The sequence below is a fragment of the Leucoraja erinacea genome, chromosome 22 (genome assembly GCF_028641065.1).
Source record: "Leucoraja erinacea ecotype New England chromosome 22, Leri_hhj_1, whole genome shotgun sequence".
NCBI lineage: Eukaryota > Metazoa > Chordata > Chondrichthyes > Rajiformes > Rajidae > Leucoraja > Leucoraja erinaceus.
Window position 1 is genome coordinate 30,515,925 of NC_073398.1, and position 20,569 is coordinate 30,536,493.

The 20,569-nt window shown below is 46.9% G+C and overlaps 1 protein-coding gene across 1 annotated transcript in view; it reads left to right on the forward strand.

The window, feature by feature from the left end:
* Positions 1-20,569, forward strand: part of plxna4 (plexin A4) — a 485,825-nt gene that overhangs the window by 212,783 nt on the left and 252,473 nt on the right. The window contains 1 exon segment of the mRNA XM_055653389.1: positions 16,181-16,312. Within this exon segment, the coding sequence (XP_055509364.1) occupies positions 16,181-16,312 (132 nt within the window).

Below are 20,569 nucleotides of genomic sequence, written 5' to 3' on the forward strand. Positions count from 1 at the left end.
CAGCATCTATGGAGTGAAGGAAATAAGTGACGTTTCGGGTCGAGACCCTTTCTCAGACTTCTGGATTGAATAAAAATCTGATTAAGCAATTAATAAATCTGAAAGAATAGGGGTGTTAAGCCAAATCATTGCCCATCTAGACATTATGTATTAGACCAGGAAGGCTGTGGTTTCCACATTGACCTCATCAGACATCTCTGAACCCATGAAGCTGGAGTGGAAGCAAGTCAGCCTTGGTCCCGATGGATACTAAGTGCTGGAGTAACTCAGCGGATGGCAGCATCTATGGAGAAGATGATAGGTGACGTTTCGGGTCGGGAACCTTCTTCAGACTTGATCCACTTCGGCAGATTAGCTGTTGCACGTCTCAATAAATGTTACAAAATACATGGAGCATTGGTGAGATCTCACCTAGAGCACTCCATGTGTATTTTGTTCTCTTGAACCAAGCAGTGATATCTTTGAATGAGGGCCAGGTCAGGTAAGGGATAGAAAGGGTTGTTTTATGAGAAAAGGTGGAACAAGTTGGGATTATAAACACGTTGGAATTTAGAAAGGTTTAGTTTAGTAATAATAATAATAATAATAATCTTATTTATATAGCACATTTTTAGTCAACTTGCATTGACCCCAAAGTGCTTCACATAATTACATTACATTTACACACAGGCAAAGGTGGGTGAAGTGTCTTGCCCCAAGGACACAACGACAGTATGCACTCCAAGCGGGATTCGAACCGGCTACCTTCCGGTCGCCAGCCGAACACTTAGCCCATTGCGCCATCTGTCACTTGTAGGGGAGGGAGATTGCAACCACATTTACGTGGCCCGCCCTGTTTCGACAAATGCAATCAACCCGACACCCGAAGATGATCAAATAGAACAAGTTGTCCTACAACTTTAGGCTGTGCACGCCATATGCAAGAAGAAGAAGCTGTCACATGTACCGAGGTACAGTAAAAAGCTTCTTTGCTGCATGGTATGCAGTCAGCGAAAAGACTGTATATGATAACAAACAAGCTGACTACAGTGTGCAGGTACGGGATAAAGGGGTAAGATAAAGTATAGTAAAGTCCAATTAAAGAGTTTTCAAAGGTTTACAATGAGGTAGATGGGAGGTCAGGACTGCTCCCAAGCATCTGTCCAAAGCCTTCTATTCCAGTTCAGTTGAGTTTAGTTTATTGTCATGTGTACTGAGGTACAGTGTGAAGCTTGTTGTTGCGAGCTAAACAGTCGGCAGAAAGACAATACATGATCACAATCGAGCCAATTACAGTGTACAGATACATGATAAGGGAATAACGTTTAGTGGTAGTAAAATCCAATCAAAGATAATCCAAGATAGTAGTTCAGGACTGATCTCCAGTTGTGGTAGGATGATTCAGTTGCCTGATCATCACTGGGAATAAACTGTCCCAGAATCTGGAGGTGTGCGTTTTCACACTTCTATATCGTTTGCCTGTTGGGGGAGGAGAGAAGAGGGAGTGGCCAGGGTACGACTCGTCCTTCTGGTTTAGTTTAGAGATACAGCGTGGAAACAGGCCCTTCGGCCCACTAGGTCCGTGCTGGCCAACGATCACCGCATATTAACACTAGGGCCAATTTTTACATTTACCAAGCGGATTTACCTAGATGCCTGTACGTCTTTTGAGTGTGGGAGGAAACCGAAGATCTCGGAGAAAACCCATGCGGTCACGGGGAGGATGAACAAACTCCGTACAGACAGCACCCGTAGTCGGGATCGAACCCGGGTCTCCGGTGCTGCAAGCGCTGTAAGGCAGCAACTCTATCACTGCGCCACCGTGCCACTCACAATCCTTGATTATGCTGCTGGCCTTGCCGAGGCAGCGGACGGTATATATGGAAGGGAGGTTGGTTAGTGTGATAGTCTGGGCTGCGTCCACAATTTGCTGCAATTTCTCGTGGTCTTGGATGAAGCTGTTGCCTAATGCCCCTGTCCCACTTAGGAAACCTGAACGGTAACCTCTGGAGACTTTGCGCCCCACCCAACGTTTCCGTGCGGTTCCCGGAGGTTTTTGTCAGTCTCCCTACCTGCTTCCACTACCTGCAACCTCCAGCAACCACCTGCAACCTCCGGGAACCGCGCGGAAACCTTGGGTGGGGCGCAAAGTCTCCAGAGGTTTCCGTTCAGGTTTGTCAAGTGGGACAGGGGCATAAAATGTCATATTAGGGAATGGAATCAACTAGAGAACGCTGAGGAGTTTGGAGATGGAAATGGGGTGACTGTGTTCAGGAGAATGAACCTTTTGGGAAAATACAGTCCAGTTTTAGGCCCGAACTTGGCAAAAATGAACAAATTACTAAAATGTTCTTATTTCACATCTTCACCTGTGGGACAGGGGCATAACCAAGCTGTGATGCATCCCGATGCTGTCTAGAGCACATCTGTCCAAATGGCAGAAGGATATCGGCAGGCAGGCAGGGATCACTGCTGTCTGGTAGACCATGCGTTTTGAGCTGGGCTTGGTCTTTCGTCTGCAGGCACCCTTTTCCTCAGTGCTGATGTATTGAAGGTGATGGTGAGTTTCATCATCAGTCAATGCCTTTGCTGAGAGGCACTATTGCCGTGAGAATCAGATTAACAGGCCATTTACTGCATTATTGGGCTTGATCTTGATAAGCATGGATGAGCAGCCATGTACGTCTATCCAGCTGCACTTGCTGCTTTGAGCAGAGAGCCTCTATTTGCATAGGACCTTGAGAAGAGTGAACAATCCCAAAGAGCATCGCAGGAACCACATAAAGCGATATTAAAAGTCAGCTGATTTATATTTAGTTTAGTTTAGACATACAGTGTGAAAGCAGGCTCTTCGGCCCCACACACTCCACGCTGACCATTGATCACCTGCACAAAATTTCCATGTTTAACCTCTTTTGCATCCTACACGCTAGGGCCAATTTACAAGTTCACAAGTTGTAGGAGTAGAATTAGGCCATTCAGCCCATCGAGTCTACTCCGGCATTCAATCGCGGCTGATCTCTGCCTCCTAACCCCATTTTCCTGCCTTCTCCCCATAACCCTTGACACCCGTTCTAATCAAGAATTTGTCTACCTCTGCCTTAAAAATATCCACCTACTTGGCCTCCACAGCGCTCTGTGGCAATGAGTTCCACAGATTAACTATCCTCTAACTAAAGAAGTTCCTCCTCACCTTTCCAAAAGAGCGCCCTTTAAATCTGAAGATGTGACCTTTGGTCCCAGACTCTCCACACCAGTGGAAACATCCTCTCCACATCCACTCTATCCAAGCCTTTCATTATTCTGCAACTTACAATGAGGTCCCCCATCAACCTTCTGATCTCCAGCAAGTACAGTCCCAGTGCTGTCAAACGCTCATCATCTGCTAACCTGCTCATTCCTGGCATCACAGAAGCCAATTAATCTGCAAACCCACACGTCTTTGGGATGTGGGAGGAAACCGGAGCACCCGAAGCAAGTCCACCTGGTCACAGGGTGAACGTACAAACTCCATCCAGGCAGCACCCTTAAGTCAGGACCAAACCCGGGTCTCTGGCACTGTGAGGCAGCAATGCTACCTCTGCACCACTGTGCCGCCTGTTATGGAACATCTTTAAGACAGGGACGTCTCGGGAAGCAACAGGGTTTGGATCAAAGATCCTATAGTGGAGCAAGATAGACCACTCCTGCTAAATGCAATGGGCTGACATGTAGTACGCAACGGAGCGGAACGTGGGCCTTTTTTTCGTCCATTTCTGCAACCTGATCCGGCCCGGCCCGACCCGACTCGCAGTATAATCAACGTTGCGGGGGAACAGTTTGTGTTAATAAATTAAAATTCTGAAAATGAGGAGAAGATTTTTTACCAGAAAACTTTTATTTTTACGAGGATGTTTCCGTAACCGGCTTCCGTCTCCGCACTATTATCCTACGGGATGTTTGGTGCGGAGACGGAAACCGGTTACGGAAATGGGGCCTTAAATTACCCATGAATCTGCCCATGACCGTACTATGTCTTTTTCGGCGAATGGACTGTCTTGCTCGCTGTAGGATCTTTGGTCGCATCTGAAGTCCCAGCCACCAGTGCCTCATGCTAATTATAAAACAAAGTGGTAATTAGGAACTCTCTCCGGTTGTAAATAATACAGGAGGAAAGTGGTTGTGTTACCAGACTCTGCTACAAAGGCCAGCATCACTGAACCAGTGAATCGATTTGAAACTCCACCATGGCTGCTGGGGAATTTAAGTACAAGTAACTAAATATGTTTGAAATTAAAGGCTAGCCTTTGCAATGGTGACCATAATGTTATCAGATTGGCATATTGATTGATTGAAAAATACAACATGGAAACAGGTCCTTCATCCCACTGAGTGCACATTGACCACCGATCAACTAACTAGTTGGATTGGGTGATCAAAGATTGGTGTGGACTCGTTTGGCCAAATCGTATGTATTCATACTGTACCTCTAAACTAAACTAAACCCATTTTCATTAGTTATATGTTATCCTACTTTCGATTATACTCCCAACACACTAGCAATTTACAGAGGCCAATTAATCTACAAATGTACATGCCTTTGGGATGTGGGAGGAAATTGGAGCACCCAGATTCAGCCGACACAGTCACAGGGAGAAGGTGCAAACTCCACACAGACAGCACCCGAGATCGGGATTGAACCCGTGCCTCTGCCGCTGTGAGGCAGCAGCTGCGCCACTCTGCCGCACTTGTGGTTGAATGATGTACTGCCAGGGAGGACATGGGTCAGCCTTACCATGCCTGGGTAACGATGAGGCCTGACTCTTGGCAATGGTCGATAGCTAGCGCTTCGCTAGTATCTTTCCCGCATGGAACGAGAAAGATAAGTTCACTATTTTGTTTGTGAAATGCCACAGAAACACACAGGCAGTGTACATTCAAAATACACCCAGGCGGACTGTTAAATGTCACTCAGCTGGCAGATTGTTCACATGACACAGTCATGGTTGCTAAAGGGTTTTTCTGTTACCGAGATTCCCTGAGATGATGTCTATGGACCCCTCCTTTGCCCAATGTCATGGTTCCTGCAGACAGGATTTACTCTCTACTCACATTTAACACACATGGCTTTTTCACTGTGTTCTGCTAAGCTGCATTAAAAAATGGCAACTAAAAAGGAAGGATATGTGAAGTGTGACACATGCATTAAGTTCCTTTGTTGCCTTCAGAGGATAAACGGGTGAGATACAGTGAACAGGCAGGCAGCAGCAGCTAGCGTAGACAGACTTTAACATGTATTATATAGTGCCTTTAATGGAGCAGCAAGTCCCAAGGTGCCGAACAGCAGCCTGAGCAAACAGCAATTGACACTGAGTCACCAAAGGGGATATCGAGAGAGGAGGAGTTCGATCCTGACTACGGGTGCTGTCTGTACGGAGTTTGCATGGGTTCTCGCTGTGACCGCATGGGTTTTCTCTGGGTGCTTCGGTTTCATAGAAACATAGAAACTAGGTGCAGGAGTAGGCCATTCGGCCCTTCGAGCCTGCACTGCAATTCAATATGATCATGGCTGATCATCCAACTCAGTATCCTGTACCTGCCTTCTCTCCATACCCCCTGGTCCCTTTAGCCACAAGGGCCACATCAAACTCCCTCTTAAATATAGCCAATGAACTGGCCTCAACTACCTTCTGTGGCAGAGAGTTCCAGAGATTCACCACTCTCTGTGTGAAAAATGTTTTTCTCCCCCATCCCAAAGACGTAGGGGTTTGTAGGCTAGTTGGTTGCTGTAAATTGTCCCCAGGGTGCAAGGAGTGGATGAGAAAATGAGATTAATATTCTACAAGTTTGTGGTTTAATTGTCTTGGGTAAAATTGTCCTGAGAGTTTTAAATGAGTTCCTATATATTAGGAAGGTATAGAATGGGGCGAGATAACCAAGAGAACTTTGCGTCTGATGAAGGGTCTCGACCCGAAACATCACCCATTCCTTCTCTCCAAAGACGCTGCCTGTCCCGCTGAGTTACTCCAGCATTTTGCGTCTGTCTTCATAGCTTTGGGATACTCAAGTCCAGGGGCGTAACAGGCATAGATGGAGCTTCCACATCAGATGAAGTGGGAATGTAGGTAAATGATTTACCTGAGAAGTAGTGACTGTAGGATAAGGATCAAGGCTGAAGGGGAATGAGGTTTGAAGTGTGACACAAAGTCCCTTTCTTGCTGCAGTGAATACAAAGATGAGATATAAGGAATTGCGAGGAAAGTAACTCGTAGTTAGTGTTGAAGGTGCCCTTGGCCTGAACTAGTAAATGTTTCACCCTCCATTGGAGCTGCCTGACCTCTAGTTTGTTTAAGCCTCCTCTAAAAGTGGGAGCATCATTTGGAACAGAATCTGATTGCTTGGAAAATGGAAAATGTACGAATTCACCAAATTCCCCAGTGTGCGGATTGATGGAGTTTTGCTGCAGACTAAGAGCTGCTTTTATGTTTCATGTTGATCGTGGGACCAGGGTGGACAAGTGGACAGAGGTTACCCCTGGGTTCACGGAAAGGGTGGAATGGACACGAGGTTGAGCGGCCTCCTGCACGTCGGTTTGTGAAACCATTCTGAGGGTCATCGTTCTCGAATGATAGCGGACAGAAATACTAATGAGTTGTTTACGAGGGGTTGGCGAGAGGAGTTGGTGCCTGCCAAGACACACTTAGCAAGAGCATCTGCTTATTGCAGGGTGGGTTGGTGCTGTGTTAGACTGAAATGAATGCAGATAAAGAGGCCGAATATTGATGCATCAACAGCTGGGCATGATCTCCCTTGCTGATCGACCTTTCTGCGTGCCTTCACAGCAACGCTTTAATACTCGGTTTCACCGGGAGAGAATATTGCTTTCTGCTGGAGGGAATTATTGGGTTGTAATCCCGGCACTGACATTCTGCTCGTTTGATTTAATGAAACTCTGCTCTGTCTGGGGATTATAGGCCAGTCCACACACACTATGTTCCCGCAACACGCCTCCCGTCCTACAGCACTGGACTCGTGCACCGCGCATTCTCGTTCCAAAACTGGTTCGTATAGTTTTAGTTGAGACATACAGCGCGGAAACAGGCCCTTCAGCCCACCGGGTCCGCGCCGACCAGCGATCCCCGCACACTAACGCTATCCTACACACACTAGGGACATGTTTGCACTTGTACCAAGCCAACTCACCTACAAACCTGTACGTCTCTGGAGTATGGGAGGAGACCGAAGATCTCGGAGAAAACCCACACAGGTCACGGAGAGAAAGTACAAACTCCGTACAGACAGTACCCGTAGTCGGGATCGAACCCGTGTCTCCGGCGCTGCAAGCGCTGTAAGGCAGCAACTCAACCGCGGTGCTGCCCTGGGCATAATTTATATTCCTGACAAGAACAACACACACACACACACACACACACGTGCGCAGTATGAGGAGCAGAAGGGTTTTGGATCCTCTCCCAGTTCAGACGGCTACAGCAGATGCTGCTCACAATCTCAGAGAGACGGGTCAAGTGAGAGTGCCTCGCACCAACCACTCAGTCTCCTGTGGCCCTTCCCCTGAATCTTTCCCTGTTGAGTTTTAGACCTCATTCTCCCAGGGATGATATTCTTGCCCCTGAGTCCGGTCATAGATCCAAACTTCACTGTAGAGTGGGATGCCACAGAGTTCAACAGCGGAGGGTTGTTGGTCAGATAAGATCAAAAGATTATAAATTCTCGGATCAGAATTACCCCTTTCAGCTCATCAAGTCTACTCTGTCCTTCAATCATGGCTGATCTACCTTCCCCTCTCAACCCCATTCTCCTGCCTTCTCCCCATAACCTCACAATGCCTCGCGGGAACGTAATTTGTTGCCGTTAACAGATTGACGTGAGGGAGGGTTAATGTTTGCGGTCTGTGGTGTGGCAGGAAGAGGGAGTGGTCAACTCCTACCTATTCAATCCCAGCGACATGGAACGGCAGAATCTTTACAGCTTTCAACGTTACTGGAACGTCAAAAGAGAAGATAAGAAAAGCAGGAGTTAAAATTGAAATCCACTCTCCGACCTCTCACTTATATTTTGATCCCAGTAAAAAAAAAATCATCTGTCCTACAAGTTTTGTGACAACTCCGTGAATAAAGAACACATTTAAGATTGGGAGCTGGGGTGTATGTATTATGAAAGAGTAGAGAGGGTCTCATTTACACGCTCTCAGATGTGCCTGGGTTTCTAATTAACTTGGGTTGCTTTGAATGCTGATTGATAAACAGGGCTTGTCTCCTGCAGTACATAATGGGTCTGTGGGGATTTCTTGCGGGCTGCAACAATCTTGGCCTGGTCCAGTCTCTGTCCTTGTGCATGCGTTCTCTGCCAGTGCAGGCCTCCTTTTGATTCACAGCAGCGCGCCTCATACCATTCTCTTGCCCAATGGCACTGGCAGAGCAGGACACAAACATTTAGCGCTGACTGCTCGCTCAGCTGAGCCTGCGGCATTTTATGGAAGGATTCAAAGAGGAAGTCACAGGGGAGGTTCCCCTGCCAAAGAACACCAGCTAAGTCTGAGGCACAAAGTCTGACGGTCAGGCCAAACCCATCTTGGCTGCCGCCTAGTTTTAGCGTTCAAAATCTTCCAACTTGGGAGAGGAAATTGATGGGTGCTGGAAGGAGAAGGAAGTGTGGCACAAAAAGCTGGAGTAACTCAGCGGGACAGGCAGCATCGCTGGAGAGAAGGAATAGGCAACATTTCACGTTCGCTAATCCACAAGCTGCAGGAGTAGAATTAGGCCATTCGGCCCATCGAGTCCACTCTGCCATTCAATCCTGGCTGATCTCTGCCTCAATAGACAATAGACAATAGTTGCAGGAGTAGGCCATACGGCCCTTTGAGCCAGCACCGCCATTCAATGTGATCATGGCTGATCATCCCCAATCAGTACCCCATTCCTGCCTTCTCTCCATATCCCCTGATTCCACTATCTTTAACAGCCCTATCTAGCTCTCTCTTGAAAGTATCCAGAGAACCGGCCTCCACCGCCCTCTGGGACAGAGAATTCCACAGAATTCGGCCTCCTAATCCCATTTTCCTGCCTTCTCCCCATAACCTTTGACACCCGTTCTAATCAAGAATTTTGGGTCGAGACCCTTCTTCAGACCTGACTCAACAGTGCCAATAATAATGCAAAGGCTCCTTTCAATCCAAAGTCCACCAAAACCAGGGAGGATTAAGGAACTGCAGCTGCTGAGTTTACAAAAAAAAAGAGATCCAGCATTTTGTGCCTATATTTCAGTTTAAACCAGCATCTGCAGTTCCTTCCTACTCAGAAGGAAGTATGAGATGGGCGTGTGTGTGTGTGTAAGTGGATGATCTGAGCAATTGATCAGGATTTCAACCCAGAAAGAAAAGATGTGCCCACCCACGGCTTTTATTTCTGGAGATAGACACAAAAAACTGGAGTAACTCAGCGGGTCAGGCAGCATCTCTGGAGATCAGGAATAGGTGACATTTCGGGTCGAGACCCTTCCTCAGACCTCGGGTCCCAACCAAAAAATGTCAGCTGTACCTTTTGCAACAGAGATGTCGCCTGACCTGCAGAGTTACTCCAGCACTGTGTGTCTTTTTTTGTAAACCAGCACCTGCAGTTCCTTGGTCCCCATTTGCTTTTGGTGGATTTTGGATTGGAAGGATCCTTTCCTTTGCCATTATTATTGTTATTGTTGAGTCAGGCTGACTCATCATTAACTTTGCTGAGCGATGCAGATGTCCAGAGTCTTGCAACACAGACAGAGAGCATTCAGCCCACTCACTATACCTGTTGTCTCTTTTTCCAATTCATTCTACTTCCTTATGCCCCTGTCCCACTTAGGAAACCCGAACGGAAACCTCTGGAGACTTTGTGCCCCACCCAAGGTTTCCGTGCGGTTCCCGGAGGTTTTTTGTCAGTCTCCATAATGGTCGAAAGTGGTTTCCGCTTCTTCCATGTTCCGGCGATTATTTAAAAAAATTCAAAACCGGCCGCGACTAAAAATAGGTTGCCGTTTTAAATTTTTAGTCGAAGCTGGTTGCGATGCTAGTTGAAGGTGGTTGCCGGAGGTTGCAGATGGTTGCCGGAGGTTGCAGATGGTTGCCGGAGGTTGCAGGCAGTGGAAGGTCTTACCTTCCACTACCTGCAACCTCCGGCAACCACCTTCAACTAGCATTGCAACCGGCTTCGGACTCCGGGGACTTCCGGGAACCGCACGGAAATCTTGGTGGGGCGCAAAGTCTCCAGAGGTTTCCTAAGTGGGACAGGGGCCCACTCTTTCCTCACAGGCTAAGCAACACTTCCCGTGCAAACATTTATCCTACCCCTTTTTAGAATGTCCTGTTGAATCTGCCCCCACCGGCCTTGAGGGAATCGGGCAGTGGTTTCAGTTTAGTTTAGTTTCGAGATACAACGTGGAAACAGACCGTTCGGCCCCCTGAGTCTACGATCGCCGGTCTCTGGCGTTGCAAGCGCTGTAAGACAGTAACTCTACCACTGCGCCACCATGCCGTCCTTTCTAACTCAAGCAAGACAGTGACCAACTGATCCATCTAAGACAGGACGATTAGCAGTCTGGAGAAGCTTCTTCAGATTCTAAACCCTGCAACAATGAAGGGTTGGTTATATATTTACAAGTCAGGATAGGGTGTGACTTGGAGGGGAGCCTGTAGATGGAAGTGTTCCCATTTGCCTGCAGCCCTTGTCATTGTGATGATACAAACTGTGAATTTGGGAGCTGTTCAGCAAGCCATGGCAAGTTGGTGCCATGCATTTGTCACTATTCCTCAGTGCAGCAACACAATGCGCCTGTGCTGTGATGGATTGCTTGATCGTGGATGTCAGTGGTGTTAGAGCTCCATGCATCTGGGCAGGTGGAGGTGGATTCCATCACACTGTAGAAGGAGCAAAGGCCCTGGGAGTTATTCAGGTTGATTAGATACTTGTCACTTCGACGGTCACTGCCTGGTACTTGTATGGAGTGAATATTACTTTCAGATTAAATCAGATTGCTGTGTAACTCTGTATGTTTGCTGTATGTTTCCCAAGTTACAATAGTGGCTGCTTTTCTAAAGGACTTCATCGGCTAGAAAACAATGCGGGCCTTGGCTTATGTAAGGCTCAATATAGATGGATATTTGTCTTTAGTCAAGAATTGGAAATTGGAAATGGAGATCTTTTCTCAGCAGTTTGGCGTTTTGTTTTGCAAGTTCGTCAGGGCAAGGCTGTGTTTCTGTGGCAGTATCCATTGAGCATGGACAGAACAGTTGAAATCCCATCTCTTCCATTTAATTGAATCCGACTGCACAGTGACAGCTAAATATGTGTGATATCCAGTAATGGAAAGCTCAGCAACGCCTCGGTTGATTAAGAGGGCTAACTTGCATTGGGGTCAAGGTACACACTTTACATCACATGCCAGCAGAACTTGGCTTGTGTTCCCTCAAGTGGAGAAGATTAAGAGGTGGAATAATTGACGTGTTTAATAAGTGGAAAGAAACTATTTATTCTGGTGGAGCAATCCAAAGCAATGACAGTTAAAATACAACGGGAAAACTCTGAGTGTGTCTCTGTTGTAAAGATGGTGAAGCTGGGAATTGTTTTCAAACTGAGATTGACAGCTTATGGAACCACCTCCCCAAAGTGAAGTCCGGATCTAATTGAATCACAGCCACACCAAAAAGATCTACTGGATCTTCTGACCCTCTCACCTCCCCAAATCGCTCAGCTTTGCTCAGACATGCCTCTATCCGGCAGGGGAGATGTGCGTAAAGACCGCACCAGATGCACAAAATGTCACGGTCACCAACAATCTGAAGCAATAGACAATAGACAATAGGTGCAGGAGTAGGGCATTCGGCCCTTTGAGCCAGCACCGCCATTCAATGTGATCACGGCTGATCATCCCCAATCAGTACCCCGTTCCTGCCTTCTCCCCATATCCCCTGACTACACTATCTTTAAGAGCCCTATCTAGCTCTCTCTTGAAAGCATCCAGAGAACCTGCCTCCTGAGGCAGACTGGCAAAGTCAGAAAATGCTGGAAGCACACAGCAGGTCAGGCAGCATCAGTGGGGAGAGAAAGAAAGTCACGTTTCAGGTCAAGGACACTGTATCAGAACAGGAAACATGAGAAAACAAGTATGGTCTAAGTCAGGGATAGACACAAACTTTTGGAGTAACTCAGAGGGCCAACAGCACCCCTGGAGAGAAGGAACGGGTCGTCACCCGAAACGTCACCCATTCCTTCTCTTCAGAGGTGCTGCCTGTCCCACTGAATTACTCCAGCATTTTGTGTCTATCTTTGATTTAAATCAGCATCTGCAGTTCTTTCCGACAGTTTTAAGTCAGATTGATTGGTTAATAAAATGAGGCATAAAAATATCCAATGACTTGCCCTCCACAGCCATCTGTGGAAATTAATTCCTTAAAGCCCTGTCCCACGGTACGAGTTCATTCCACGAGCTCTTCCGAGTTTGCCCTGATTCGAACTCGGAGATTTATGGTAATGGCCACTCATCGGTACTCGGGGCTCTCGTGGACATTTTTCAATGTGTTGAAAAATCCTCACGAGTCTTCCTGTGCTTACCTGCCGTTAGCGAGTCTTCCTGAGTACCAGCCATTAACGGTACGAACCGCTAAGAGACGTCCCCGAGCTCCGACGTACCCGCTACGTTCATTCTCCGTGCTTACCACTCGGGAGAGCTCTTGGAATGAACTCGTACCGTGGGACAGGGCTGTAAGACTCACCTCCCTTTGGCTAAAGAAACTACCCCCTCATCTCCACTTTGAAGGTGCCTTCTTTTATTCTGAGGCTGTGCCCTCTGGTTCTAGACTCTCCCATTAATGGGAACATCCTTATCCTGTCCACGCTATCTCTGCCTTTCATTATCCACTTTCTCTAGAGATGCTGCCTGACCGGCTGAGTTACTCCACACTTTGTGTCTTTTTCTTAAGGCAGAAAATAACCCTGAGCTTAAGATGTTAGTTGAAACAAAACTCATAGTACAGGTAGTCCATCATCCGGAGTGAAATGCCAAGATTGAACTTGGATTGTAGCCTCCAGAGCAGGTTGTGAACCATCTGTCCTTCTGATCAGAGTGCTCCTCAGTGTGATATCAGGAGCCACATTTGGTCGTAAATCTAGAACTTTTCTGGAGCCACCAAAATGGAAGTCATTCACTAGCACTGTGGCATGTATAGTCCCTGAATGCAGCGAGTTTGAATGGGAAGATTGTGTTCCATTGGGACTTTACATAAAGAATGTGAATGGAACGTGAGTTAGTCCATTGGGATTCCATCTAATGGGATTGAATGGGGAACTGTGGTCCATTGAGACTCTTAAGTGTGTTCGGAAGGATAATATTTTGTTATGGAAGTGAAAAGAGAATGGTTTGGCCAATTGTAATTTGTAACAAATCGATTGGCGTTGGTTCTTCTGAACTTTGTTGAAGGCTCTTTGAAGAGTTTTTTTTCTTTTTCAATGATGTGAATCTGGGGTAGAGTTGGTATTCACCATCAATAAGATCACGAGAATAATTAGGGCGGCATAGTTGCTGCGTTACAGCGCCAGAGAGCCAGGATCGACGCTGACTACGGGTGCTGTCCGTATGCAGTTTCTACATTCTCCCTGTGACTGCGTGGGTTTCCTCTGGGTGCCCTGGGTTCCTCCCTCATTCCCAAGACATGTGTGTTTGTTGGTTAATTATCCACTGTAAATTGTCCCTAGTGTGTAGATTGCGAAACTGGGATAACATAGAACTAGTGCAGTCTGATCATTGTATCTCTAAACAAAACCAAACTTAAACAAGGAAAGATGTTGTATTTTCTTTAACCACCTTGAGAAGTGTGAAAGCACTTTGCGATCAATAAAATGTTTGCAAAATGTCACGGTTGCTTTGAGGGCAGCGGCAAGCATGCAAGCCTACAGTCATATTTATTAGACAATGTGCAGGGCAAGATCCCACATATTGATTGCCAGTCTGTCACTTGTAAAATGAAGACCCACAGTGGTGGAGTATCTCAGCAGGTCAGGTAGCACCTCTGGAACACATGGTAGGTGACGTTTCAGGTCGAGACTTTTCTTCAGGCTGAGGGGAGAAAACTGAAGAAAGAGTTAGGGGGCGGGACAAAGCTTGGCAAGTGATAGGTGGATACAGGTGAGGGGAGATTTTCTCCGTAGATGGACGGACAAAGGCCAGTGATGAGAAGAAGGGGGACGAGGAGCAGATGAAGGGATATAGGTGCAAGGAGGGCGGGGGCAGGATAGTGGGAGAAAGGAGTGCGCATCATGATAGGACAGAGAATATAAGGTGGGAAAGTAAAGACGGGGTGAACGGGCGGTTAAGCTTTTTCTTTCCCCTAGAAAGTACAGTACAATTAGTTTGAAGAAGAGTCGCGCCAAGAAACGTCCCCTATCCACGTCTTCCAGAGATGCTGCCTGACCCGCTGAGTTACTCCAGCACTTTGTGTCAATCTTCGGTATAAACCAGCACCTGCAGCTCCTTCCTACACACTTTGGGTGAAAAGATTAGAGGAAAGTGAAAACTAGTTCTCGGGGGGGAATTGATACTTTACAGCGACGTGTGTTTTGCACAATCCACTGTGTTGCCGCCGTCCGCAGACCCGTCAGCCTTCAACGGCAGCAGCAGCAGCAACTCCTGACCATGCAGGCTCCACTGCTCCACCCGCCGCTCCGGTCAACGGCAACGGTGACAATTGGAAGATTTGCGATCACAGCAGGGTGCACGCCAGTAAATTAAAAACGTGCCAAGTGCTATTGGTAACTGATTCATTTTAATTCTCACCTCTCAGTAGGGGAAACAATCGCAGAGCTAGGGAAGAGTGGCGCCGAACACTGCAATATCCTGTTTCAATAATTACCTGGTGTTCGGTTAAACATGTTGGGCTTGTGAGACATTTAATTTTGTTTTTTTTTAATTTTTTTTTTAAGTGCACTAATGTGCCCCCATTGGTAACAAACCCCCGCTATTAATAAGAACAATATCCTTGCAAATGTAATCATCATAATCACAAATGAATTCATAAACATAACTCGATTAGCAAATGGTTATGGAGAGAAGGCAGGAGAATGGAGTTGAATGGGGAAGATAGATCAGCCATGATTGAGTGGTGGAGTAGACTCGATGGGCCGAATGGCCCAATTCTGTTCCTCGAACTGATTAATTTATGAACATGGCTCAAAGAAGTGGCTTGCATTATATACATGGGGTGATGGGACCATTGGGTGGGTGAGATTCGCCTGGTTTATTCCTGATTCAAAATCACAATTCTTCTGATTCAGGAGATCTGAAGCAAAAATAGAAAATTCAAAGAAAAAAGATCTGGCAGCGTCTGTGGAGAGAGAAACCAAGCTGAAAAAGAATCGGTGACGTTTCGGGTCGTGACTCTTGTTCAGGCTGAGTTAGGGGAGAGGGAAACTAGAGATATGAAAAGATACATAGAATATATGAATGAAAGGTATGAAATGGTACAGAACAAATCAGAGCGGGCACTGGTGACCAAGGAATGGTGGAGTCCACAATGGTCCCTTGTTGGCTGTGGGGGGTCCAGTCAAATACCTTGCAAGAGACTTGGCGGCAATTCATAGCCTGAATCAGTGGTCTATGAGCGAATGGTATGGAGGGCTCCAACAAATGGCACTCATTGTGTCGTTCCAAAGAAGAAAGGAGGGGGGATCTTATAGAAACTTACAAAATTCTTAAGGGGTTGGACAGGCTAGACGCAGGAAGATTGTTCCCAATGTTGGGGAAGTCCAGAACTAGGGGTCACAGTTTAAGGATGAGGGGGAAGTCTTTTAGGACCGAGATGAGAAAATAATTTTTTACACAGAGAGTGGTGAATCTGTGGAATTCTCTGCCACAGAAGGTAGTTGAGGTCAGTTCATTGGCTATATTTAAGAGGGAGTTAGATGTGGCCCTTGTGGCCAAAGGGATCAGGGGGCATGGAGAGAAGGCAGGTACGGGATACTGAGTTGGATGATCAGCCATGATCATATCGAATGGCGGTGCAGGCTCGAAGGGCCGAATGGCCTACTCCTGCACCTATTGTCTATGTTTCTATGTGAAATGGTGAATAATTGTAAGGGAAATGTCGTTGAGGAAATATGAGGAGATGTTGACATCTCGGGAAAAGTGTGAAGTTTCGCAGTCAGTAACCTCGCTCTCTCCTTTCTGTCCCTCTCAGATTCGAGTAGACGTGGCCTCTCACGGCGGCAGGCAGTACGAGACCATTCAAGCCGTGCAGAGCGGTGCCATCCTGCGTGACATGGCTTTGTCCGTTGACCACCAGTACCTCTACATCATGTCACAGAAGCAGGTAAGGCCCGGGCACTATCTTCAGGCCGACCACATTACAAAACTGTGCTGTTGCAAAGACGGAACTTAGAATTGAAACGTGGAGGGGGCATTGAGGTGACCTCCGCAAAACGGTTAACGTTCACCTCCGATTCAAACGGATCGCAGGTCAGAGGTAATTATTGAGGGGTGACAAGAGAATGAAAAACAGAGTGAGAGATCATCAAAGTGTTGAGAATGAGGACTTCCAAGTAGGTTTGATATGTGGCAAGTTGATTGCCTACGTTTTTTCAAATTGCCGCTGTATTTGCAGTCAGAGCTGGGACCATTTCAATAGACAATAGGTGCAGGAGTAGGCCATTCAGCCCTTCGAGCCAGCACTTTTCTGTGTTGTTGGCCTGCTACACTATTGTTGTCCCACACATACTATTGTATTTCTGTTTTAAGAACACTTTGCATTAGCTGTTGATAAAGATGCTCTATGTGTTCCGTGCAAACCCAGGATCTAAAGTGGTTTAATATATAAAGCTGCCCATGTTTCCATCTTGCTTGGAGATTCGACTAAATTTGCCGCAACGGTAAGGATGAGAACAGTCAAGAGTTGAGACTTTGCATCACTGATTTGGCTTCACAAAGTGGTTGCTCCCCTTACTACCTGGACAGCGCAACTATATCTAATGAATACGCTGATCAGCAGAATTCATAAGTTCAGAAGTTCATCCAGTAAGTTATAGGAGCAGAATTAAGCCTTCAGATTCAGAAAACTTTATTGTTTGTCGTAACAGAAAATCTTCTTTGACGTGGCTCAACATACAGACAGGACAATGTACTGATAAGCAGTCATACAACACAGATTTCTGCGAGCACACACAGTGTGTATCGATCTTAAAAGCAAATATAAAGATTAAAAACTGTAAAAATAGACAAGATAAAAGTTGAGTATACGTGTAAAGTGACTATGCGTCAGGGTTAATTTGTCCATTGTTCATTTTTTATTTAAGCTGTTTATGGCAATGGGTATGAATGAGTTTTTGTGGATGTTTTTCTTGGATAGGGGGACTTTATATCGCCTTTCAGCCCATCATGTCTACTCTGCCATTCAACCATATCTTTCCCCCTTCATCCCATTCTCTTGCCTTCTCCCCATAACCCCTGACACCCATACTAATCATAGATCTGTCAATCCCTGCCTTAGCAATACCTATCGATGGACTCCACAGCCATCTGTGGCAATGGATTGCACAGTTTCACCATCCTCTGCCTAAATACATTCCTCCTCATCTCCTTTTCTCCTGAGGCTGTGCCCTCTGGTCCTAGACTCTCCCACTTGTGGAAACACCCTCTCCACATCCACTCTATCCAGGCCTTTCACTATTTGCTAAGTTTCAATGAGGTCCCCACTCGTAGAAACATAGAAAATAGGTGTAGGAATAGGCAATTCGGCCCTCTGAGCCAGCACTGCCATCCAATATGATTGTGGCAGGTCATCCAAATTTCAAGTTTGCTTTCTCCCCATATCCCCTGATTCCCTTAGCCCTAAGAGCTATATCTAACTCTCCTTCTAAACTACTTCTAAACATCCTTCTAAATTTTTTTATAGCTCTGGACTGTAGTCCCTGGAATTAACGCAGCCAGGTGTCCACTGAGCAGGAGTCAGAGCTGTCACACTGCGCGTTGTGGAGTCATAGAAACATAGAAAATAGGTGCAGGAATAGGCCATTCGGCCCTTCGAGCCTGCACCGCCATTCGATATGATCATGGCTGATCATCCAACTCAGTATCCCGTACCTGCCTTCTCTCCATACCCCCTGATCCCTTTAGCCGCAAGGGCCACATCTAACTCCCTCTTAAATATAGCCAATGAACTGGCCTCAACTATCTTCTGTGGCAGAGAGTTCCACAGATTCACCACTCTCTGTGTAAAAACTGATTTTCTCATCTCGGTTCTAAAAGACCTCCCTCTTATCCTTAAACTGTGACCCCTTGTTCTGGACGTCCCCAACATCGGGAATAATCTTCCTGCATCTAGCCTATCCAACCTCTTAAGAATTTTGTAAGTTTCTATAAGATCCCACCTCAATCTTCTAAATTCTAGCGTGTAGCATGGCCTTTTCTCTGGCACGTCCCCAGTGACATCCAGCTTTCTTGATGCACCTCTAGGACTTACCGGCTGGCTCCCGTTAGAGCTGGTGACAAGGGGTGCCATTAATCCTGTTGAAATATACCCAGATTTCAGGTCACTTTTAACGGTACTATAACCGAGTCACCTTTGGTACGTCTCTTAGCTTCGATGACGCACTGAAACGCTGAGGTGGTATTGTGTTGTCAGCCTGTGTTGGCACTTGTGTACGTTGGAGCATAAACCAGGATGCGTCAGTGGAGTCTAAAGGGCCTGTCCCACTTGGGCGTAATTTCCGTGTCATTTATGCAACATAATGTACGCGTGATGCGTGCATGGCGGGTGGTGAGGCGTGGTGGCATGGGCTGTGTCGCGCGGCGCCCAGGATTTTGAGGATTCACAAAATCTTCGCACGCCAACTGCGTGACCCGCAAATGATGCCCAGGTGGGACAGACCCTTAACATACTGTGTGCATGTGCATGTGTGTGTGCGTGTGCGTGTACATGCATGTTAGGACAAGGAATGAATGAAGTTGAGAAATTCTCTGCTGTACGATTCTCGGAAGCATCCCCCCCCCGCTATAGAGTGACTTCTCCCCGCTCCCATCGGGCAGAAGTTACAGAGGCTTGAGAAGGCGCACAACCAGACTGAGGAACAGCTTCTTCCCCTCGGTTCACAGACTGCTGAACGGTACTTCCATTAGCTAGGCTGCAGTCCTGGTTCTCCATTGCGCACAATGCACGTTTACTTTGGAATGGGTTTCCACCGGGTGCCCCAGTTTCCTCCCACGTGCCAAAGGCGTGCGGGTTTGTGGGTTAATTGGCCTCTCTGTAAATTGCCCCTGGTGTGTTGGGAGTGAATGAGAAAGTGGGATAACACAAATCAAATGTGAATGGGTGATCATAGATTGGCGTGGATCCGTTGGTCCAAAGGACCTACTTCCTTGCAGTATAGACTGTCATAGGGAGCCATAATCATACAGGCCCTTCAGCCCAACTTGCTCAGGCCGACCAACATGTCCCATCTATACTAGTCCCACCTGCCTGCCTTTGGCCCATAACCCTCCAAACCTGTCCTATCCATGTACCTGTCTAAATGTTGCGATAGTCCCTGCCTCAACGACCTCCTCCAGCAGCTCGTCTCATACACCCCACCACGCTTTGTGTAAAAAAAAGTTACCCCTGAGGTTTCCATTAAATCTTTCCCCCCTCACCTTAAACCCATGTCCCCTGGTTCTTGATTCCCCTACTCTGGACAAGAGACTCTGAGCGTCTATCTGATCTATTCCTCTCATGATTTTGCATACCTCCGTAAGGTCAATCCCTCATCCTCCTGCGCTCTGAGGAATAGAGTCGTAGCCTGCTCAACCTGTCCCTCCTATAGCTCAGACCCTTGAGTCCTGGCAACGTTCTCGAAAATAAAGGAGGATGCATAAGTATCTCTAAACAAAAATGTTACAAAGGGAAGAAAAGGGAAGAGTTGTTTGTGCGAGCGGTCTTCATTCCCGCTTGGCCAATGCAGACCAGTATCTGCTCGGGCAACTCGGAGATGTGCTTGCAACGTGAGGTTTGATTTTTCCTGCGTGTGATCAATCAAAGCCTTGAATAAAATGCCGTGACATTTCCTGATTTTGCTTTTATTGTGTCTTCACAAACTGCACTGATTGTCATCCATCTGGGAGCTTGTTACGTTAAAGAACATGCCAAGGCAGCGCGAGTGTGCTGCTTTCATCTGCCCGTGTTGTCATGTTTCCCAATAACCACTCTGCCATTGATTATTAAAGGACAAACAATTGTTCTGTTGCCATTTTAAATCGGGCATTAGCACAGCAGAGCCTCTGAGCTGACTGCTGTCGAGCCAACTCCATCTAGCATGCAAAGCACACTTTGCTAATTTGAATCAAGCTGACCACACATTTAATTCGCACTGGTTCATGGACTGTGGGGCAGGGAATTTCTCCCCTCTCCTCCATGCCGGCAACATTTCCGCATCTTCTCACCCTTAGTTTAGTTTAGAGATGCAGCGTGGAAACAGACACTTCGGCCCTCCGAGTCCGTGCCGACCATCGTTTGCCCTTTGACGCAGTTCTGTATTCTCCCATTCCCCATCCGCTAGGGGGAAATGTACAGAGGTCAATTAACCTGCATGTCTTTGGGGTG